General features: G+C 36.5%; 1 protein-coding gene across 1 annotated transcript in view; it reads right to left on the reverse strand.

Annotated features, from left to right (window-relative positions):
* The window catches only part of ARID4B (AT-rich interaction domain 4B), a 93,869-nt gene extending 68,240 nt beyond the window's left edge, over positions 1-25,629 (reverse strand). The window contains exon 1 of the mRNA XM_019472716.1: positions 25,572-25,629. Within this exon, the coding sequence (XP_019328261.1) occupies positions 25,572-25,577 (6 nt within the window). The 5' untranslated portion in view covers positions 25,578-25,629. The remainder of the gene's footprint in view (positions 1-25,571) is intronic.
* Between the last annotated feature and the right edge of the window lie 42 nt (positions 25,630-25,671).

Here is a 25,671-nt window from a genome sequence, read left to right on the forward strand (position 1 = left end):
CAGGCGCCTTCGACGCGGTAAATCCCGGCCGCGCCGCTCCGCCAGCTCTAGTGACTGCCGGAGCTGCCGCTGGGACCTTAGGTCCTGCGTGCTGTCGCCGTGGACGCAGCTCCTCCGGAACAGTACTGAAATGCGTGTTATGTTGTATATCCTAAACCAACGGTCAGAAACAACTTTAGTAATTTCTGGCATTCTCTTGGGTGAGCAAGAAGGGTTAAAAAGAAAGGGACTTCCTGCAGTTTTGCACTTTCCCTTAGGAAATCCAAACTAATGGGCAACTGCTGTACTACTACTACTTAATTTTGTTTTATTAATGGAAATAGGATGAATAGTTTCTTTGCTATCTCAATTCACAACTGCTGCGTACGGACAGGATTTTCTATACGCAGCACAGGCTGCTACAGCTGAAAAGCTGGTTTACCACTTAAATAAGGAGCAGTCTCTAGGTGACCAGTCAGCAATTTCCACCAATTCAGTGGCTGAATTTTCTTTGGCAGGCAAAGCGGGCTGCTGGAAGGGTTCCGCTCCAGCCTTCGAGCTGATTATACTTGGAAGGACTGATAAATGGCTAGATGCCCACATCATAAAACAACCTGCACATCTTCTGAATTTGGACATTTACATGGGTATGAATAGTTCTGGTCTTCCGTGTGTGGGGGAAGAAACACACGGACCCCCCCAGAGCACTTTGGAATAAACATTTTAACATTGCAAGCGAAAATGGTAGCATGCTTTTACATACCTTTTAAGGCTGTTAAAGAGGTCAGCTTTCCAGTTTTTCTAGACATTTAGATATTTTCCATCTACGTGGGATGAAATCATCCTCACACCTCCTCTTTCAACTGTGCTGCATTACTATATTCAAATTCCTTTGTAAAGTCTGTCATGCCATACAGCAGCTGATAAAATTGCTTTACATTGTCCTTTGCCGATAAGCACGTCTAATACAGTGTGTGAGAATATATTATTTCTGTGTCCTAATCTGTATTCCTCTGCACCACACACAGGATGTTCCAAGTAAACCACATGAAAACAAGATTAAGTATTCAGTCTAGAAACATAGCAGACATGCTTAGTAGGAAAGCCTGCAGGACTGCTTTCAGATTAATATGCAAAGAGAAAACTGGGTCTGTACCTTCCCTTTGTCTTTCAAATATACAAAGCCAGGATTTCAGCTTGTATTAAACATTCAAAATTCAGCGTTTATCTACTCTACAAGACTCGAGTCAAGAAACTAGTGAAACATTTTCAAGAAGCCAAAAAACCCGAACAATCCCACAACTACTGAAAAGAAAGGACTAGTTTTAGTTTTTAAACGGAAATTTAACATGTTTATTTTCAATAACCAAGGTTCAGAAAAAGCTTGTTAAAGATTCAAGACCCTCTCCCCCCTCCCAGGCACTCAAATTAATTTTTGAGTTTAAAAAAGAAACATTGTAAGGCTCAACATCTAATCTTTTTCTCATCCATATTAAGCAAGAGGAACAGTGGCAAAACTTTTTTCTACCGTATTCTATGGTATTTTGAAGTTATCTTTCCAAAGGAAGTGTTTTCTCATGGTTTGCACATCTTCCATGATTTAAGATGGAAGCACCCAGTTTGCAAGCAGAACCATCACATACATACTTGACTATTCCAATTAGTGTCATCCCACAAATTAGTGGGAAAAACCACCAATAATACCCCACTACTTCAACCCAAAATCCAGCCAGATCCTTAACTCTTCTAATGAAGGGCAAAAGTTTCACATAACCAGTAACTTAAACTCCCATTTCATTCTGCTGAATTAGCAGCCACCCCAAAGTCATTCAACAGGGCTTCAGAAACTTTTGGGGCGATGAAGGCTTGAAAAGACTCAATTTTCAAAAATAGCATCATTTTTTGGAAAACAAGAGTAAATCCAACATCTTCCTAGACAAGTTCTGAAGAACTGTTTTCATGAAAACAGGTGAAAACACACAAAGAAGCCATTAAAAAAACTTTCTCCGCAATTACTAAGATATTTAACTTAAATAAAGATTATTACCTTAAATATTTTCAAACTGCAGTAAGTTCCACCCAATAGCAGAGATCTGCCCACACACTGCAGAATCAATCTCTTAATAAACAAAATTACTGAGTGTAATTAAGAGTGCAAGATTTTGCTTACAGCTCAACCTGCTGTGGTTAGGAGGACATTCAACTTTACAGTAATAGCAAACACCTTCAGGAAAAAACTATTACTATAGCACATTTAATATACCCAATTTGGCAGATAATACATTTATAGTTGATTTCAAATACATTCCTCATGTATTTTCAGAAGTTTCATCTTTGTCGCTCTGAAACCTTTCTACAAACCCTATGTTACTGAGGCACATAACTCCGAGACAAATGCAGTATCTGAAAGAAAGATTGAAGCCCAGAAGGTAACTCCTTTAAAAAAGTAAATCCACTGGCCCATCTTCCACCTCCCAGAAACAAGAACATCACAACAAGAAACAGGAGGAATTTTTCTGGAAACTTGCAAACTACAACATGAGTGAAGGGCAGTGATGTTTTTCATATGAAAAGGCTATTACATGAAAGCCCAAGAGTAAGAGTGCACTTTGGGCAAATTTTCTTCTGGCTGAAAAAATCAGATTTTGGCTTGGTTTTTTGGTTTTGTTACTGTTGCACATTTCAGAGAAAGACAATACTAATAATTTTGAAGTTTCTGAAGGAAAATGGTTCAATGTTATCAACATTTTACCCACAAATCAAAATTATGGTAGGAACACCATGATCAAACTGAAGATTTCTAAATTGAAAAGGGGTGGGGGGGGGCTTCTTGTAATGAAACCTATTTCAAGTTTCAATTGAAAATCTACAGGAAGTTTCAAGTAACACCTCACCAGTCTTGTAAGCAAACATTATACAGCATGTAATTGTGGCAAAAAGGTTTTTTTCCCTTTTTTCTCTCTCCCCTCCCCCCGCAAAGTTGGAAGTTACCACAACCTCGTAGACAGATGTCTGGAAGTACTAAACCAACTTCTGACAGCTTTAGCATTCTCTACAGGTGCAAAGGGGCTATTTTCTTTATTTCCAATTATTCAGCTAGAACAGTTCAATGCCTAGCCTATTTAAAGCTCTTAAAGACTTGAAAAGGTGCAAAAGCTGATTTTCCTCTCTGAATAAAAATGAGCTATGTGGAAAAGATTTACAGGTTCTAAGATCATGAAGGACCAAGTGACCCAAAACAAAAGGTTCAATTCAGTAACCACAGGTAATACTTCCTTTATTTAATGTATCTGTTTTAAATGCAAAATGGATTTTCATTATTTTTACTTACCTGTGTAAAGCTGAATTTGCATGGAACTAGTAATCCCATTACTTTTTTTAATTTTTGTTTTTTGAACTATGCTAAGTTGATGGATACAGAATTATAAAAATATTTTAACTCTACTTAGAAATTGAGAAATATTTCAAAGAAAAAGATTTAAAAGTCAGCCTATCCTAATCATTGTCAACAAGCAACTTGATTCTCCATCCAGAAATTTACCGAGTAGTGTAATTTCCAAACAGTCAAACTGTAATTACCTCATTTCCTATTCAAAACAGCAAATCCAGAAAGGTGACTATGCTTAAAAAAAAATACAGTATTTAGATTTCCCCCACCACCACCACCACCACACTGAATAAAACCCACTGAATTCTGATTATGTTCCTAATTTGGTCACAGACTTCCTGCACAACGATGCAGCCCAGCAGGCATGTACCAACTTTCAAGTCTGCAGAATGGGGCTAATGCATATCTTACTCAAAGGCGAGTAGGCATTTGATGTTTCTCTAGTACTTTGAGACCTAAGAATGGAAATCTGTATTCTTCCTATCAGTATAGCATATCACTCTATAAAATGTTTTGTTTAATCAAACACCCCAGAACTGCTGATCAGTCTCTCTAAAAATAATGCCAATCCTTTACAATTCCTTCTGTAGGTCTCTTCTCTTGTTCTGTATTGTTGAAAGACCACATGAAGGAAAAATTATTTTGAATGCCTGCTCCTGCTGTTTATCCCCCTGAATATAAAATCTTTTTTGAAGTCAATCACTGCCATAGCTACCAAGCATAGATCGCAATTTTTCTGTAAGGTTTAACCAAATATTCAAACTATTTAGCATTATAGTTTAGTACCGCAAACGGTGCAACTTCATTAATTTTGGTCAGACTTTTTTTTGTATGTTCCAAGTGAAGTCTGAACATGAAGTTTCTACATATGTACAGATAAAAAAGTAATAATTAACTTGAAATAAGGAGCTTCTCAATGAAGACTTCTCTTCTAGTCATAGATATTTGAAAGACTTCTTTCAGATTTCGTGTGTTTAGTGCAAGAACCAAAATGCATTCAAGTATGAAGAATTTTAAGCCAAAAAAAGGAAGCAATCAGTAATGTGTTTGTTATTAGAGGGTAAAATAATTTAGTAAAAAGGATGTCCTTGATACCTATTTTCCACTTGAAAATAAGTTAGATTAAATCTTTCCCTTGACAAACACTCCTTTTTCCAACTAAAAGCTTCAGATAATGCTTAGGAGCATTATTTAAATTATTAGGTCCGGATAACTTGCCTCAGTTTTAAAAGTGTATCACAATTCTGTCTAGAGATGCTGCTTATGCTATGAAAACCTTGGGATGTTTCAAAGCACTGAAAAGAATTATATGATAATGATATGCTTGTGTTTCAAATGGATTGGAACAAAGATTATTTGATAGTTTAATCAAACAAACCAGTCCAGGCTGTTCCTGAGCAAAATAATGAAGTGACTAATATAGAACTATGTGAAGTCTGAAAAATCAACAGTCAATGAAATCTCAAGAGAAAAAGAACCACTGTTTTTAAAACAATTTGATAATTCTTCGGCAATATTTCTCATTCTAGTCAAAGATAATTTAATGCTTGTTTTCTTTTTAAGTTCTAAAAAAAAAAAAAAAATCAGTATAATAATTTACAGAACAGGAAAATCTATATATGTGAGAGGAATTGTATTCTACAGCAAATCTGTTCTAGATAAATGATAAAAGTACTGAAATGAGGAATTGTTTCTACAGCAAATCTGTTCTAGATAAATGATAAAAGTACTGTCATTTTGGTTGGCAGAAAAGAAATATTTTTAGACACTAAAACTGATAGCAAGAACACGAATGGTGAGTAGAAATTAAAATCAAATCATTATCTAAGAATGTTGGGGTTTTTCACTGAAATTGTAGCATATTAAGCTTCTGTTATAATCTATTTTTAAAACTATTTTCTATTGTGTAAAACTTCAGAAGCAAATTCATACCAAGTTGAAAAACTGAACCTTAAAAACCACAAAAACAAAACAAACCATAAACCATGACTGCCTTTTCTGCAAATACAAAAGAAAATTTCTTGCCTTGCTTTACTTCCATACTTAGTACAACACTTTCTAAACTAATTATTGGGAAGGAAAAGGGGGGTGATTTATTTTTATACCTAGACTAGAACAGAAAGGTAAAGCTGAAAAGATGACGTACTAATTCAAAATCCCCCAGCAGAATGAGATTTCTCAAACATTGACCCAAGTCAATTCACTAACAACAGCTATGATTTTCAAGTCTTAAAATGTTTAAATATGTATTGATAAAATGATATTCTGAAATTCTAAGCATTTATTTTAGGACGTTATTTTGTATACTTGTATGAAATCATGACTGTAGCTGATCTGTAACTTAATATAAAGGACTTTTTTTAATAGCATATAAAAATATAACAGAGTAACACATTAAAATATATTATTACTCCTGTAAAAATCATGTGTAGCCTTTGGATTTGGTTTTTGCTACTGTTGCCAGCTAGGAGAACAATGGGGGAGTACCAAAAGTAATGTCAAAGCTACACACAACTGTCAACTAATATGAAACAAAAAAATGTAAATACACAACAAAGTGAAAATACAGCATTTTTCTTATTGATTAAGAATCAATCCCTCCTAAAGACAGACTTTTTAGTAAATTAAGCACAACCGATCTACACATCAAAGCTATGCACAAATCCAAGCATTCAGAAACTAAGACTATGTGCACTGTGGTTCTAGAGACAAGATGTGTTTGTAGCAGATAGCCAACTGTACACAAGAGTCTACCAAAAGCATGGTAGTATATAATAGCTAACGCCATACAGCAACACAAGAAATTTTAGACAGGAGAAGGGATTTTTAACTCTGCACCCCCTCAACTGCTGTCTAGTCATTCAGTATAAAACTGCTGGCTAGGGACAAGACATGCAGAAAGAACTATGAAAATTAGTTCAGAAAATACCTACAAAGAGACTGAAGTAACTTAATTCTAACCACTTCATCAAAGATTCAATTAGGATGGATGAGATTCCTGGGAAAAACAAACAAAAACTTAATTACACATAAAAGGTTATCAAGGCCATTCCTCTCGGTAGGATCATTTCAGCTGTATTATTCATAACAGATGTCTGTCATATCTGTTCTTAAATTCAGGAGTGAATATTCCACACTCTCTGCATGCAACATGTTCCGGTGCTTACAGAGTTTTCCATAGTATCTCATCGAAATATTCCTTGCTGCTGTTATTTCTTATCAATACTGCACATGGAGACCAGTGTGCTTCTGCTTTGCAGCCTTCAAGAGATGCAACTCCTTAGAGTAATCTCATCTCTAAAAGAAAAACAAAAACCAAAACTAAAAAAACCCAAACAAGTTATTGTGTAAATTTTACCTATAGGCCACATTTTTAAGACACCCTGTATTTCTAATTGCTTTCCTCTGGAGTTTAATTTAATTACCTCACATATTTCTTCAAGCTGGTGCCCAAAAATGGACACAGGTATGGCCTAATTGATTGCAAGAGAAGCAAACAGATTATTTCACACAATTTTCAAATAATACTTTAGCATTCCGGCATGACATTTGCCTTTTTGGCACGATTATGATACTGCTTCATGTTCCATTTATTTTTTGGTTATTTTTCCCCAAGAACTGCCCCCCCAGGGGAGGAGGAAATAGCATGCAGCACATTCCATTTTCAATAGCAGCGAACTGTTAATGTGGCACATACCATACCATGAAACTCTAGCAAGTGTGCTGACTGTTGATGGCTCCCCAGCTTAGCCTGTTGGCTGTCTTCAATCCCAGACGCTAAAACCTTAGATTAAAAGGCAGCTAGTGCAAAGGTCTCAATTCTACGTCAGGGAATCTTGGCTTATTGAATAAAGCACCTGTCTCACTCCTCCAGAGGACCTGGACTACTGCAAATCTGTAACATGAACCACCTTAAAGGAAACGGGATGCCTGAACAAGTCATAGGTGCTTGCAGATAGGTCCTGTGCTAACCATCCAACAGATTCTACCCTACTTCATAGAGCGCTCTTACCTGACTAATTCTCTTTCTGCCCAGCAGACAGAACATCCAGTGTCACGTGCCTGCATGTTCATAATACAAAGGAGATGTCTGCAGTGCCATCACTCGTACTGAGAAGTATCACAAACACCTGCAGGTTAGCTAGCTACAGCCCTTCACCGGATTTGGCCTATAGTGTCAGACTAAAGTGCTCTTTCATTGCGTAGGAAAGAAGCAATATTGCAAGGTTCTTTAATCTTGCAGTCTAGGGCATTAAAAAAAATCCCATGGCTTCAGGATGGACAGAGCTTTTAGGTTTAAAAAAAGGATGTTAATATTCCGTGTAACTAGTTACTTCAAGACATCACAAGGGTTGAAATAAATATTCCATCTCTCCGAGGCTTTAAATCAACAGTCTTACTAAATACACATTAAAGGAATGATCAAGCAAAGTTCGAAGTAGTAACTTAGTTCAGACTAAGCCTAATCTGGCTATAGGTATTCACTCTCAAATTCTGAATCAACAAGGAACTCCCACAATTAAAACAAAATAGCATGACAAAGGCAGCTACAGAACAGAAAAGACTTCTGAAGAATTAGCTGCACTTTTCAAGATTCTGTAAATTATCCCATGTACTAAATAGCCAATCAAAGTGATCAGGAAAACCACTCTATCCTTTTCCAGCAAAAGAAATACCAGCTTTACCACTTCTGATATGTGCTGATGTGTGTCAAAACTCATTCTTCCACCCCCAGGCACTTGTGTGATGTCTCGGACAGACAGGAAGTATGCACATGGTTTCATCTCTGGTTAGAGCTCAACTTACTTATCATAATACTAATTTTAAAAATACACTGTACACAACTGCGCTCAGCAACAATCTGTTCACTTCTTTAGTTTTAAAAGCTCAACTGTTGCAGTCAGTCCTCACTTCCTCTCAACAACTTATCTAGGCCAAAGCTGGCTGCCTTGTCCTCATATTCATTGCTCTGAAATCCTGCAATCTTGTGGCTATTACAGCTGTGGTTTTTTTAGCCTCAAAGGCATCCCATTATAATGGATTAGAATTTCATAACACATTTTTCTTAATACTTACAAAAAAACTGGTAACATAGCTTGTAGTTAATACAGTTGCTTATTAGATTTCTGAAATGGCAATATTCATAATGCTTTATCTGTTAAAAGGAACAGATGGAATAAGCCCTTTAGTTAAATTCAGGAGGGGAAGAAGAAAAATGGGGGCTATTTAAAGAAAAAGGAATCTGATTTTAAGTGAGAAATTACTAACAGTTTCTGCTGTATTCACAACCCAAAAATACACAACTACCTGTGTAAGCGTCAAAATATGAATTTGTCTTGTGTAGAACTGTATGAGCTGACAAAATAAATAGCAAGAAGCAAAGCATCACAGCAGCCCTGAATGCTACAGAACCAACAGGAAACTTCTAAAAACTTAAGTGCTTTAAGACCTAACTGGTACAATAAGTATACGGCTTCTTTATGCTAGAAATCTAATCCAACAGAACTGTTCTGAATGCAAGTCACATTCATTTACTTGTTTTTTCCTGGTAACTTCGAATGATCATCAGGATGCAGTTTTGATCATTATGCAAAGTTAGAAAACCAGTCTAGTAAAAAGGGTTGAACCAATTCAGTCCTTTAAGAATAAAGCCAGGAATGCTAGGATAAATATTCTAAGATCTCGGTCTACCTGCAGAAAACAAAACAACGTAGACATCAAAAATAAATCAAGTAAAATGGGTTTGAACAATCCAAGTTGGTGACAGACACTACCTACTGCCAACAGTAGTTCTTCATTTCTGAAACTGGGGGGTGGGGGGGGAAAGAGCAGGAGGTGTGTGCTGCTACAGGATCACCACCAACAGTTAAAGAGATGGTGTGTTCTTTCATGTTTCTTTTGTGAGTTGAATTAACAACTCAGGAGTGTACAAGCAGAAGGCCTTGGCTCTCCAAACTCAAATCTACATGAACGATGCCTCTCCTTGTCCATCCTCTCCCTGTCCATCCTCCCTTTTGCATCAGTTCTGGTATGCCTTTGATTAAAGGCTAAAGTGATTCAACTCACCAATTCAACAAATAGCTATTTGTTTCTGTTACTTTTGCTGAACTAGTTTTCTTCCACTTTAGTGAGTTGAATCATTTCACTGTAAGATCAAACACCAGAGTTAACAAAGTAGAAGAGGAGAAATCAATGAGTAAATTGGCAGTCTGCCTCAAACTACAACATGAAGTAGCATTCCATAATCATTGTCTAGAATTTGTACGGTTCTTACAAAAAATACAGAAAATTCAAAAACTAGAAAACATTCCTCTTCTCTTCCCCACCATTTCATTTTCTATATTTACCTTTTCATTGCACACTCTAGTTTTCTAACTTCTTTTTTTCCAAATTCTAAAAATTAAATGTATGAAGCCCCTAGCTGGATGAGGAAGACGACATTTACCATGCTACTTGAGTTTTTTTTTTTTTTTAAATAACTAGATAATCAAGCTAACTATCTCTTCTTCAAATGATCCTCTAAACTCGGTTTCATCCCTCAATGCAAGTCAGAGATCCGGGCATCTAACAAACAGCTTTCAGTCCAACATCTCCACTAAATCCCTGAAGTGGCTTTAAACTGGCTGAAAGCACTTCAGTACTGGAGTATATGCAAGGTCAAATGCAAGTTTGTATTCGAAGTCTAATCTACTTGGATAGCACTCAAAAAAACAGTTTATGTTACGTTTTATAACCACTGCACACTATTTGCAAACAAAGCAGGTGTTAGCTTTTCCAGTGAAACATTTTTTTCAGATGAAAAAATATCGATTCAACTGAGCATTCTGTAGGAATAGACTGAGTGTTGATTTTTATAGGAAACTAGCAAAGCTCCATTACCACTATATTACAGAACCAAACAAAATAGGTTTGTTTTTTTTTTTAAATTAATCTGTTTTTGTAAAATAAGAAGTCCAATCTTAAACTGAGAACTAATTTCAAGATGAATTTCAAAAATTTCAGAATTTCCCACAAAATAGAAACTTGGCTTAATTCAATTTATAAATGGGATCAGTCCTGTCAAAAATAACAGTATGTTTGGTTCAACATTCCAGAAAGAGTGACATTTAATGACGTGACTACAGAGAACTTGTACCAAGACAATGACCCAGTGTTGAGACAATCTTTAAATGTCCTTGAAAGAGCAGAGATGTACAGTAGAACAAGAAAACTCTCCAGAACCACACAGCTGGACAAGCAAGACTTCTCAGAACAAGTCACTGTCTTGCACAGGGAAGGATAAACCTTAACTCCACCGAGTTTAACAGCAATGGCAGACACTAAAGTGCCTTGGATCCCGAAAACCTGAGTTTCAGGTTACATCCATAATGGCAAAGAGATCAAAATACGAGAAAACATACTCTTTCAATAATCTCATGGTCTTGTATGGATTTAACCTGGGGAGCCCATTAGCACTGTTTGACACAGCACGTGCACTCAAAGACATACTACACTTATAGGAATATGGCTATGCAGACTTCCTTCCCCCTTCCCAGAGCCTGACACTGCTATTAAAAAAATTCAACTAAAGGAAGCCTAAATATCACTACTAAGATAATTTCAGTCAATTACACCTCTGGCATCTAGTTTCTTCTGCAAAATTCAGACTTGGTGGACATATAGTCATCTAAGTCCCCATTTCAGACTATATTAAATTAAAAGCATATAGCACAAAGGTATCTTACCTACAGAAAAACATTCTGTTCTCTCCACCAACTTGCCTTTTGCTTTTCTCCTGCTTTTACATACTACATATAGGAATATGGCTATGCAGACTTCCTTCCCCCTTCCCAGAGCCTGACACTGCTATTAAAAAAATTCAACTAAAGGAAGCCTAAATATCACTACTAAGATAATTTCAGTCAATTACACCTCTGGCATCTAGTTTCTTCTGCAAAATTCAGACTTGGTGGACATATAGTCATCTAAGTCCCCATTTCAGACTATATTAAATTAAAAGCATATAGCACAAAGGTATCTTACCTACAGAAAAACATTCTGTTCTCTCCACCAACTTGCCTTTTGCTTTTCTCCTGCTTTTCCAAACAAGTTGTTTTCATCTCAGATAAAGTATAAGGCTCAGATACACTAAGATCCAAACACAAGCAACAGAACCTGAAGATGCACTTCAGAACAGTCAAACCAGGCTCTCCTCCGCTTTCCAGTGGCTTGCTCTGCAAAACTGTCCTCAAATTTCTCTGCTGGCTTCAGCAGATTTAGCATACACAGACCAACAGTCTTTCTTCCTCTCTAGCTCAGTGCCAGCAATAACTTTTAAGATTCTCATTTTGCAAACCAGCCGAACTCAAACATTTTTCACTTGTTTTGGGTTTTGGACGATCTTTGAATTCAACTAGATATACACTAATCCCTGGACTTTTCCTTAGGTTTTAGTGTAAGCGAATCCTTACTTGGAACATTGTGGCAGATCTCCACTCCTGGTCTAAACTAGCCTTTTACTCCCAGTCAGTAACCTGCTATTCTTTAGTCTCCAGTTACACAAGAGCTAACAAAACACATCTCATTTGGATAAAGCAACTAATACACTAAGAGTGCAATATTTTGGCTTAAAAATAGTTAGCCCTTATATTTGGCTTTCCTGGAATTCCCTATGCCACAATTATGCATTTGAAACAGCTAATATAACAGAATAAAACTGGAATGAAATGCAAAGGCAAGCTAGCCAACAAACTGAACCTTTTAAAGAACTGTAGATAATTTCTAGATATTAAAATATATACATATGTGTTGGGGGGGGTGGTGGTGTAGATATAAATAAATGTCACCCTGACCACTATTACTTTTGCAGCATAAATTCTGGAAAGTAGAGATTAAAAGTATTATGATTTATAGGTATATCTATACTGGTCTCTTTGCAATGTATTTGGCATGATACATTCTAGATATATTTTTCAGTGTCCTGCAGATTATCCTTACCTATGTTTTTTCCCTTTTACACTTAGCAAATACTGAATTTTCTCTCCAAGCTTCCTATGAAGAGGATTCTTCTTCCTAAGAAACAATTATTTAACATCACATTAGTTAAGCTACAAATAGCATACAATAACTATACACATGCAAAACATCAGTAGTACCTTAGGCTTAGTCCAGCAGAGGCTATTTTTTATAACATCTAGAGTACAGTCTTACCATCCTTGAACTGCCTGTAAGTCCTACTACAATACAAATATATATCAGCATAATATCTTCCTTTATAGATATATAGAGATACGTCTTTATAAAAAGATATTACATCTTTCAAAAGAGTCAAATAATTCTTCAGCTTCCTCTCCCAGTAAAAAAAAAGGGGGGGGGAGGGGGAGCATAGGAATTTAAGGTACCCACTACTATTATGTGTGCAAAGAAAGAGGGGAATATATATATGCAAATAAATATAATTACAAAAGGACAGTTGCATTAGACAAGACTTTTTTCCAAACTTTTCAATGTACTGATTTTCCCCCAAAATTCTAGTGGAGCTACAGGTCCCTGAATAATGAACAGACCTACCAACAACAAGCTTGCTTGTCTTAATTGTATCTTCAGATCTCCTTAAAAGCAGGCTACAGAACCCACAGCACCTGCAGATCACTGGTTGAAAACCACTGCATTAAAGACACTCAGAAGACAGCTTTTGGAGTCAGACACAAGCAAGGTTAAAGAGAAGAGAAGTGAAGTATTAGCATGACTATGCATATACTTGCACTATGCAGAAGCATCCAAGCAGCACTGAAACAGATTCAAATTAAGTTTAGTCTGCCACTACTGTAAGATGGTTGGTTAAGACTACAGAAAGCTCCCAGTCAAGAAGAGCAGACAGGAGATCGGTTAAGACTGTAACTATATAATCCACACAACCAATTATCTGGGCCTCGAAGAGAAAAGAACGAACATTTTTTTCTGTTAAATCTACTGGTGTTTTCTTACCAGCACCTACTGGGCCACTGTTGACATACAATGTATCTACATCCTTGAAGAATATAGATGCCTTAACTAAGCTGGACACAGGATAGCTAGGGTAGCACAGAAATTAGTACAGTGAGTCATTTACCTGAAAAAAATATGGTAAATTATAACTCACGCTGAGCTTTGTACTCTGACAAGTGGACTACTTTCATATCGGCATGGGTATCTCTTGCACTGTAAACTTCCCAAGAGAAGCAGCAAGTAAGTGAACCTGAAGTTATCCGAACAAAAATCACAATGCTGCTTTTCCAAACCGTAGCACAAGGCAACCCATACCTCAAATCAACTTCTGGTTGAGCTACTATGGGTGATGTTAAATTTAAAAGAGCCTTGCTATGGCAGAATATTCTATTGAATAAACTTTTTTTTCCACTAATGTAATCTTCTGCCAGAAAAACAGACAATTATTTTTCACAGTGCACTTTTCTTTCAGACGGGCAGTTCCTCAAACTCTTAAGTAAATTGTAACTCCTCCCCCCACCCCCCAAGTTGTGAAAAGCCAACAACATATCTGCAAATCCCCCTTACCCCAGAGTAATAGACAGAAATGCCAGGACTATGTCTTCTGAAGGAAGACATATGTAACTCAGTACAATTTTACACGGGTAAAAAAAACCCAAAAGCTATGACTGAAATCCTAAGTCCATATTTTTTATTTTTTGCTTTTTTTTCCTCATAAAAACTACACTGTTCCTTTAAGAATATTCTTCTACGAGTTAGTTTTACAAGTTTCCTGATTTGTAGGAACACAATTCATAACTTGTAGAAATCTAACAAATACAAGCACACATATAAATTCCTCTCCCATCTCAATACATTTTCTGAGAATACCACTGACCAAATATTCCTGCATGGTCAGTAGCAAGGCTATTACAAGAAAATTATCATTTCTCTTTTTTATCCCTCTCCACAACAGCATTCTTCTTCCAGAGTTCTTCTCTACCTAAATGTAAGAGTTCAGTATTTAAGCTTTAGGTTTGTGAAAGGAGGTTTGGAGAAAAAAGCAAAATATAATCATTATGGCAATTATCCAAAGCAGAGATGCAAGCTTTTCCTGTTCAACTAAGTTGTACTATTTGAAAACCCTTTCAAGAATTTTCCATCAGAAAATACCCGTAGCAAACCAAGAATGCAAGCATTAAAAGTAACACAGATATTAAGAAAAGAGAAATAACCAGTTGAAGACAAGTTTAAGAGGAGACTTGTCAAGTGCTGCATAATTATGAGTAGTTTTAACATATTTTAGATGTGTGCTACATAGGAAGTAAAAATGCCACCATAGTACTATAGGGAATAAGAACAATATACAAGCAGCTAGTACTCAGCTAGGTTACCTTTCAAAGGTTAAGGAATTAAAGGACCTAAACTACTTGTTTCATACCTTTTATCCATTTTAACTACCCAGAAAGCTTCACTTTCTTTGGCTACTCATCACTGCACCTGTTTCCAAAACATCTTCAGCTGGCTTAGCCTGTGACTAATGGCAGCCATTTCCAGGGAGTGGCTATTTAAGGAAAGATCCTTGCTCTGATTCCACAAAACTCTTCAACGTATTAAAGAACAGAGAGTAAACTTTTTGAAGTTGCATAGGTGATAGAAGACTCTATTCACTGCTTTCAAGTGTGCTGAAGCTATTCTGTAAAGCCCAGGGTTTTTTCTTAAAAGTCTTTAAGCCTCTTATGCTAAAACCTTCATTTTTTAGCCTCTTTTCAAAAAGTAACATTTAGGATTACTAAAGTGGAAAAGTCTATCCAAATTTTACTTGATAGTCTTCTGTACGTCAACAATTCTACTGTTACTTTCCATGTGAAACATCGTTCTGTTCTCAAAAGTTCAACAAGAGGCATCCCAAGAGGTCTTCTGTACACAAGACAACACAGCAGTCTCACAATGCCTATCAATAAAATATCAGTCTTTCTGTCAAATCAGCAGGTTACAGTATCGACATATGTCAATTAAATTCTAATTAGTTATATTTTTATGATCAGCATTTTTTTCCCTAAGCCTAAGAAGATAATTGAAGAGAAATTCTGAAATACACAGCAGAAAGAATAAACCTAACCTTCCAATACTACCATATGACTCATTAGCCCACCGTAATATTTGCTTTCACAGAAATACTGTGCATCACCACTGCTAGAAGCAGAATATCCAGCTAAATAGTTCACACTGGCCTTTCTAAGCAATTGATGTGTGCCCACATACTCATTCACGTACTTGGCTGGAATGTTGTTTCAGTGGGCACAAAAGCTGTATTAAGAGAAACTGCCAGACAAAAGAAAAGATGTTGCAGTTCCTTTAAGACTAAGGAGTTTTCTTGTAAACACAGGGTAGTCCCATTTGCAGATGGCATTCAAGTATTGCAATGTATTTTTTTCTTCCCAAGTTTAATTCTGAGCAAGCATAGCAAGGATATCCAGCTACAGCAATAAGATAGCAAAGTTCTGGAACTGTACCTGGATATGTCTGGAATCAAGGTTCTGAAGTTTACCATTTTCTCTCTTTTTTTTTTTTTAAATATCTTTCTATGAAGATCATAAAAGCTGATTTGCTTCCTCAAAATTCCAACTAAGTAAATACAACATACACAACTAGAGAAACTTGATCAGGACAGCTTAAGTATCATGAATGATTTTTATTCCACATAATAGATGCTATGTTTGATATCTATTGTCAGACCATGGTTAAGATTTTATTACACCATTTCAAATGTTCAATTAAGTGCTGTTGCACAACAAGTTATCCAGTCAGAAACAGGTAGGATTGTTCTCTATTTTAATGCAAAGTAGAGTAAGTATAATTTTACTGAACTGAAGTCAGAGCTACTGAAGATATAAGTAAAAAAATTCCACTCGTTTAAAGCTGACCTACTACCATCTGAGTTGCTATCTAGATGCTACCAATGCCATGTACATTACCAGTGAAAAAAGTCTGTCAGAGGGAGACATACACCTATCTATCACTGCTATACTATTATTATGCTGTCATCAAATGAGAATTTTTCTTACTATATAGAATGTAACAAAAGCAACTCATTCACCTCACTTGCCTCTAAAAAACCTGAATCACCCTACACTAGTAAGTGTACATATAAATATATACTCTGTATTATCCAAGAAAAGTCAATGTATGAAATAAGAGATTTATTTTAACATAGTGAAATATGTTTAACTTATCAATCCAAACATTTTGGCTAGCATCAGCCAAAGTAAACGGAAATCAGAATATTAGCTCAACAGCCAAAGAATTACCAACAAAGAAAAACTGAATTACTGCAGACAGATATCTAATACACATGCTAATACTTTCTGGAACTTAATGTTGAATTATTCCAGGGAACACAGTTTAAACAGCAGCCTCGGCAGCCCAATTCCAAAATGGATCAAGAATAATAGAATATATTTGAAGTGTGACTCTTTGCAGGTTCCAGCCCATGTATCCAATACTGTCCATCATCAGGTGACATCACCTTTTGTACTACTTGACTTTTAGGAATGTAAAAGCTGCACTAGTAATCTGTAAGTGAAGGAATGAATCCAAGCTTTTATGTCTTTTAAATTGTCCAACAGTGCAGGAAAATAGGCACGAAATTCCACAAAGAAGACAAAGACACTGCACAGTTACCCAAATCATGTTCTATGGGTAAATGTATGTGGATTGTCATTATAAAGTTCTGAAAGAGCACCTCAGAATAAATCTGCATTCACAAAATGGAGATGACTTAAAGTTGAATTATTGTCTCCATTTTTGTCTCTGTTCCAGGCAGCAAGGTATTGGTACATATCATACTCTAATTTTTAAACTATAGTGCAGTCTTACTTATGCTAAAGTACTTCACTATCTCCCTTGATGCACATCTAGCATGACAACCTTCTAAAGAAATTAAAGTGGAAAATTATAAAATTATTGCTATTTTCAAAAATGCTTTTATATTTATGGAACCACAAAGATTAAGAATTAGAGGTATTTTATTTCTAAGTTTAATGATGTAATTTGCGGTAACATTCATTTAATATTACAGCAACATCTGTTTTTCAATAAGCAGTGCAGCAAAACAAGTTAAAAAGTGAAAACACATATTCCATTAGAAATTCCTGAATTCTGAAATACTGGTATAACATGTACTCCTTTCCAAAATGTCACAACCCCTTATTATTTCTCCCAGGAAAAGAAGTTACGTTAACCTAAGTGTCACAGCATTAACAAAAAGATTAAGCTAACACTCTTTCACTTAAACACTCATACAGGATATTGGAAAGTCTATCTTCCACCATAATAAATTAATTTAAAGCATTCTTTGTGATCTTAGAAGAATGTATTCTGCATTTATCTTTAAGAAAACATGAAGTGGACGATTTTAAATGTACAAATAAGAGATTTAGCACTTGCAATCTGCTGTTTAGAGGATAGCTGAGAATCTGAAGAAAAAAAATTATCACAGTGGATCAGGTTGCCCTGCCACAAATTGAAACACTTTTTTTCAGATCAGAAGAGAATGTGAAAAAACAAACAAACAAAAAAATTGCTCCCTATTACATTATTTATTACCAGCTGAAGCCTTGCATCAGATACACTTGGTTCTGAATTTTGCTGAAGTCAAATCCCATTTCCCTGTCCTTAGAAGGACGGTGTAAACAATGAACAATAATAAGTTAGAAGGGCATCTAAGATGGAAAAGGGAAAGGATCCCAGACAAAAGCTCAATGAGAACCCCAGTTCTTGGAAAGGAAGATAACAAATGTCATCCAAATTTTTGCATTAAGTTTCTGGTAATAAGCAGAAAGTGTCATACACCTTACTCTACCATCTCCCACTGGCATTAACTCCTGACTGTCACCGTATCTCCACTAATCTACCCGTAAATATATGGGCCTTCTTAACATACAAAGAATCAAAAGCTTGACTTCTGTTCCCTTCGATTTCCTTATCAAAGTAAGAGTGATGTAATTTCTCTCCAAATTATCGTTTCCTACTGTTTTAATTTAGAATAAAGGTAGCACAATTGCTTAATTCTTCCACCCATTGGTAAAAATACCTATTGTCAGAATGTATTAACATAAGTATTAGTTACATGAAGATTGTCACCTTTATAGGATAGAAATCTAATATTTATAAATATTTTTCTGCAGAAAACTGTAATACCAATTGTTTCTCTAGTTTGGGGGGGAAAAGACATTATTGTTAATGGTATTCTTTCCAAGTATTGAATAAGAACTTGGGGGAGGCGGGGAAGCAAAGCTTATGTTGGCCTCCTTAAAAATACTTAAAATACTTTCTTTTTTGTGACTAATACCATCTCTTCTTTAAAACCTCTCCATCTTTTGAACTTGAAATCAATGTTTATCATACCAAAAATTAAATTTTATTCGTCACCTTCAAGGCACAGCATCAATTCCATTTAATCTTTTCACTCAACACCATCTAGAAAACATGGACTTCAAACCTACAGAAAAATGCAGTGATCTAGCTAGTAAGCAAGCCTAGAAAAACCTCTATGGCAATTTCACGTGTAGACAGTTTACAAATTGTTTAGCCTAATGACTGCAAACTGCTAACTTGGCAGAGGGATGAGGAAGAACAAGCCGTTTAAACCAATCCAAATCAGTCTTGGTGCACTCCTGCTTTCTTCTCCTTCCTTCCTCCGCCCCAACAGTAGGGATCAGCCAGGTCAGGGACTGGCTGCAACTGGAGAGTATATATATCTGATTGTTGTTGAGTTAATTTCAGTTTGATTCAGTCCACCCTGGGACCACACAAATGGACTGCTGGCACAAAAGACAAGCATAAACAGCCAGGAGTGGAAGAAGGAGACAAGACTGCATTCTTCCATGACCATTCAAGCTTATTTTGACAAACTACTTATGATACCAAATCCTATGCTGTAGGTTGTTGGGGGACAAACCAACAGATTAAACAATGAGAAGAACAGCGCACTCACTCTTCTGCCCAAGAACAGTGTTATTCAACAGTTTAGTCCAACCTGGGTGATCTGCTCTGCAACAGAGCTCTATAGATGTTTGCATTCATGCTTAGCTTAAATGACAACTGACAAATGCTCTCTCTAAATAGCGTACTCCTTAAGGTGATCTGCAGGAGTCACCATCAAAGACTATGTAATTTGGGAGTTCTAGATGCTTAAAGGTCTTTTCTTTGGTGTACTGACTACCCTCTCCACTCCAGAGCACATACAGGCTCAAAGACAACAGCAATGGGAGCAAGTAACTCCAGGTTAACTGGAGATGACTACTGCTTTTACTCACAGTAAGGAAAATGCCTTCTCATAGTTAGGTACTACAACGTTTCTGCTTAGCTTGTAAGAAAAATTTTCTTCATAGTGCTCCCCACAGGTTCAGGAAACCCCAAAATAGTACTCCACGTTCAATTAATTAATATACACTCACTCAGGAAGTCACTGTCACACAGTGGTCGCACATAATGCAGGCGGGTCACCTCAGTCCTAGTTTTCGACAGGTAACTCAGCAACACCCTCCACCACCCTGCTCTGGCAGTCTTACAGCTGCCTTTCCAGAGCTTGCTTACAAACACTTCTTGCTAAACAGGTCATGACTGCTTTATATGCTGCCTTCCAAGCCAAAAAAAAAAAAAAAAAAAAAAAAAGCACAATAGTGCTTTATTGAATTTCTTCCCTGGTTCAAACTAATCTTCAGAAGGAAAATAGATGTCTTGTCAAGTACAGAATATCAAAGTGGCTTGCTGTCTTTTCCATACTTGAGTTCCCTGAAATATCCTCTCATCTGGTCACCCCATGTTAACAGAAAAAAAGAACAAAAAAACCCCCAAAACCCAGCCACCCAGATTTATGACTTTCCATCAAAACCTTTTAAAATAATTATTCTAACTCTTATTAAATCACTAACTTTTAGTTTATGCATAGGGCTAAACAATTTTCCTTAGATCCCTGAAGGCCTTTTGAAATCTTCTAGAAGTCTTTAAAAATCCATTCCATGCACACATAAGCAAATATCCAGTGAGTGGTAGTAAGCACAGTAACTGGACAACACTGAAAGTGCTTAATAGGAAAGGCAGAAAAGAAGTATTTGTTACTGAAGCACATCAACTAAAAAGCAAGCAGCCATACAAGCCCTGACTTACCACCATTTCTCAACTGTGACCTGAATCATACTTAAGGCAAAAACAGTTCAAGATCCATGTTTATTCAGATCTGTACGTCTGTAAAAACAGCTGAAGTGCCTATTATAGTAAGTAGAACTGCAGAGAACCTACTATTGCATTTCACAATAGGTGAAATATTCGTACTTTCAAGTATGAACTGATAAATAATCTAGCCTATTATAAAAGCATATATTTCTAAGGAAAATGCGTGTATCTGTAGGATTTAAACAAAAATTTGAAACCAATTTGTGACAACGGTATCATTGCCACCTTTCTTGAAGTTGGCCCTCTTTTTTCAGTTTACATGACCAGCGAAGCATTCGGATTAAGAATTTGACAGTGATTGTAAAGCTTAATACCTAAAAATCATTGCATTTTGTTTCGAAAGACTTCTCAACTACAACACAGAATTTCTTTGAAAACACAGACACGCAACGTCTATCACAGCATGCTTCTGCACTACGTGTATACAATACTTGTTTCAGATTACAAAGTGAACTGAATAACCATCTCAAAGTGTTCCAGTCAAGATATGCATATTCATTATTCTGTCTACTAACATTTTCCTTAGACACTATCCTGATACAATAGTCATGCTGCTGTGAGAGCATTGATCCAAAAATCCTTCACCAACTTTGAAGATAATACAGGCAACAACTTTTTTAATGCTCATAGTTTATTACAACTTTAGTATTCTCAGTCTAACACAGCCTTTTTTCCACTAGGTGGTCTAATTAACTTTGAGTCCTTATCAACACACTTAACTACTGAATAGTCACATACTTAACATGCAGATTTAAGTTCAAGACTTCCATGTTGTTTAGCCACTGTAAAATATACTAAGATTGGCATTCAAAAGTGCAAATAACCAATTTCAAAATAACACAGATTATTCCAACATGACTTGTAATTGCTTGGTGCAAGTGGTGTTTGCTTTCCTTTCTACATAATTATGCAAGCATGAGGAAGTCAATAACTGCCTCTGATCACTTGTTCAAACTGGAACATCAGTACAGAATTTAAGAAAATAATTTTTCATAATGCCAAAACAAATGACAGGGGGAAACCACCTCTTAACACCTACCTGTTCTCATCCCTCTAGCACAAAACCTATTCTAATGGTACTCTTCCTTTATAAATCTCCATTTGTCCTGTAATTCAAATAGTTAACCAGAAAGTGAAAGGTCACTACATTCCATGACTGGTTTCCAGCCTGCATAAGAGCAATAGGACTTTCAGCTGACTTGTGCTTGAAGTTGGAAATTAGTGACTGAAAAGTTTACTAGATATTTCACTTTTGTCCTCTGTCGTACTGGTAAAGAATACGAGCAACAGACTAACTGGCTTTAAGGGAAAGCAGTTACAGCATCAGTGTGCACCAGTGATCTCTGCGGATAGCTAGAGAGGTCACTAGGAAAGACTACTGAAACCAAAATGTAAATTCAGGATGAATTAAAAACAAAACAAAAATCCACCATAAACTATACACACGGCTTCCTTAATTTGTTAGTGTGGCAGCTTTGAGCAAGAACTCAAGAACATCTAGGGCTACCAAATAGAAATATCTACAACCATTAAATGTTTCATATTTTACAGACTGAAAAACATTAACATGCAAATAGCATCAAAGCATTTAAACAATCATTTCAGATCACTTAATTCACAGTGCATTCCTCTAGCTTCTGAGACATCCACTATTTTTATCTCCAGTCAGCAGTGAACTTTTTAACTACAGTGGGTATATTACCCTCATTCACATATTTAAATATCAAGCAAATGCCACGATACATATTAAAAATCTCAGGAGCATTTACAATAGTTCCTAGTACAAATCATTGGAGAAAATGAGTTTGTGTTTATTTCTTTCTTTAAAAGCAGAGACTCTGCTTTCCTGGAGTTTATTTTCTGACTTTGGGGAAAAAATAAAAACAAACTATAATAATGTTTTTATATATATTGCTGCCTACTTAGTAGGTAGTAATTTGGTGGCACACAATTAGTTTTTAAATAATCAACCAGATTCTACATGCTTCCGAAGCACACTTAATGCGAAAAGACCTAATGCAGAAGGTGCTAAGTTAAACAAACAAAAAAAAAGCTTCACTACCACATACGAATCATCTTAGCCATTATCTATACAACTGTATTAACTACTATCAGAGGTCATTCAACACAGGAAAAAGCCTGATTTAGTAGAACATGACAATAATGAGCACAATTATGCCAAGACTTGAATAGTTCTTGTAAGACATATTTCAAGATATTTCAAGACTGCCTTCGAGTGGTCTTTGCAGTCCATGGGAGGACTACTTGATAGGCTGAAGTTACTAGTTTATACAAGGGACTTTATTTACTTGGATTAAGTCGGGTTATTGCAGGGAGAACAATTATGCCAACAGCTTTGGAGGTGGTAATCTCTTAGCAGGCAGCACACCTCTCTTGTCTCAGAGGGCTCCGAAATGCAAGAGCATGAGTGACTTACAGCTTTCTATCAATATGACTTGGCGCTCTTCCTAAATATACCTCCCCGTGTTTTACAAAGAACGATAAACATTCTATCCGTACTACACAGATGGGAAAAATTAGTCAGTAAAGCTAAATGAGTTGTTCAAGTTCACCCAAAGAGACAAAGATACTGACAAGGAATCCAGTTCTAATGCTCTAAGCACCGGAATACACAACCCTCTGCACCTGAAAGAATGACCAAGGCATAAATCAAAACAGAGGCCTCAGTCATACAGTCAGCAGCAAGTCTGCAGTCAGCAGACTCAAAGTAAGACTAGGCCTTAAAGCATTAAATCCTCTACATGCTGAAGTGTCCTTGAGGCATACTCTTTCAGTAACTTACAAAATAAATGCACACAAATATACAGTCATATTGATCTAGTATAGTCAATGTTACCTTGTGGTGATACAAACAGAAAGCTAATAATTCTCTTAAGCACTCTCCCTTACTGCTTCTTATTGGACTAACTTGTATCCTTGTAAACTTGGAAAATAAATTACAAATTTAAGCCAGGCAGAAAGACTGATGCACTGCATTACTCCTAAAATCTTAAAAACCAGTCTTGGTTAGACTGTTGAATCTTAGAAATTTCTGTTGAGCTACAATTCCATTAGAAGTTTCACTGTAATAACAAAAGCTTCAATGTAATGACTTATAGATTAACCTTACTTAACATTACAGGGCACAGTAAATAAAGTACTGGGAGTTATCGCAAGCATATGTAAGTTTAACGCTACACACACAAATTGCAAAAATTGCAGACTTAAACTTAGCATTTGAACACCCTGGCAGAATTAATCCAGATTTAAAAAATAAATAAAAACACAATAGTAGCACAAACCTTATCGAAAAATAAGTAAGCTGGAAGGGTTTTTTTTAAATATGGCTCTATTAACAGGTTTCTGTGTTTGCTACTTTCAATTTAAGCATTTGTTATACGTTCAATTCAGCCTGAAGTGGGTCTCTTGCTATTTCACAGAATACTTTGCATTCCACTTGTGATCCGACCTCCTCATCCTCCCAACTGTCTATCTACATATTTATATGGCTCTATAACCACAGAATCTGAACCTAATCTCTATGGTAACTGTAAGATTTGTTTACATGGAAAAAGAGTATTAGAAATGCATGTAAATTTAGCTGTCATTTAAATAAGTGTTTTTCCTTCTGGGGGAAAAAAGCTCCCTATACTGCCTCCTATTTCTCTTGCTTCCATCTCCTGCATCCCCACCAGGCAATGAGCCACATTTGGAAAGCTCCGTTATCATACTACTTCAACAGCCTGTTGTTGTAAATTCATAGTTTACTTTTAATGTACAGTATTTTAGATCTTAACACTTGTTAAAGAAAGATCATAGGGAGGGCAATTAAAACACGATTTTTTAAAAGATACTGTCATTAAGTCACCAAAGTAAAGAAAACATGCTAAACATTTAACAGCTATACAAAAAGACTCAGTTTGCTGCTCAGCAACTCAGATCAATCTAAAAATTAAAACAGTCCATATCATTTACCATTTCCAGCAGTGAATATAGTACTAAGTACACATTTTTACATAATACTCATTCACAGACAGTAGGCACAACTCTGATAGTGCAAGACCCCACATACAGACTGCTCTTTTTTATTAATAAATACCAAAGAGATGATGTATCACAGGTTTGTAACAATTATTTTTTATAAGATTTACAGTATTCTGAAATGAGATTTACTGCAGTTCAGCAGGACTGCGAGCTGAATTACATGGGGGTCATGGTAACATGAACAGCAGTTTGAGTGAGACATATCAGTAAAATGATTAAAAAAAACTAACAAACCCAGTTGTTAAAAACTACTTTTAGGTACACAGATCTTTGCCATACATAGAAGAAGTCATTCTACTCCACCAATACGGGTTTTTTTCTATAATACTTGCATAATATATTGAAAATAAATAGCCTAGAAAGGCCTAAGAGAAGAAAAATGAGTGACAATGAGGTATGTGAACAACACACAGGACTGAGAAGAAAATTAGAACCTGTTTGAAAATCTTTCTGCACCTTACAGCAATCATTTCACTGCAGAGAATCTCTTACATGCACCCTCCCTGATCATATCAAGATTATTCATTCAACAAAACTCCTGTTAACAAATAGAAAGTAAGAAAATCTACCATTTACCCTCTATTCAAATAAGCATGGTTGTATAGCCAGCATTACCCCTGCAACGTTACTTTCTCAAGCAGGGTGACTGTCCCCTGCTCCTCCATGAAGCAAGCTTAGCCCAGGCAGCCATGTCCTTATTCTCCTACAAACAATGTTTCTGAAGGAGAACAACCCCCGCGCAGCGAACTTAGAGTTTCCCCCAGCATAACGCGGCGGAGCAAAGCCTGCCCCACCGTCAGCAAACGAGCGAAGGCACCAAAACACAGCAGTGGGGGCGAAGCAGCCTGCAGTCTGGATCTGCACCAGCACCGAGCCTCGCACCGGGGTCGGGACAGATGGACTGACAGATAGGACAGCATTTCTTCATGCAACCCTCCCTTCCTTCCCCTCCCAGGCACACAAGCGAGCGTTTTACCTTCATGATGAGCTCAGGCTGCGGTAAAAGCCTCGATAAGGGCTGAGCGGCCGAGGCTGGACCTGGAATTTAAAACAAAGCGCTAAGGCACCGCACCAGC

This window comes from Aptenodytes forsteri, unplaced genomic scaffold (assembly GCF_000699145.1).
Source record: "Aptenodytes forsteri isolate BGI_AS27 unplaced genomic scaffold, ASM69914v1 Scaffold132, whole genome shotgun sequence".
NCBI lineage: Eukaryota > Metazoa > Chordata > Aves > Sphenisciformes > Spheniscidae > Aptenodytes > Aptenodytes forsteri.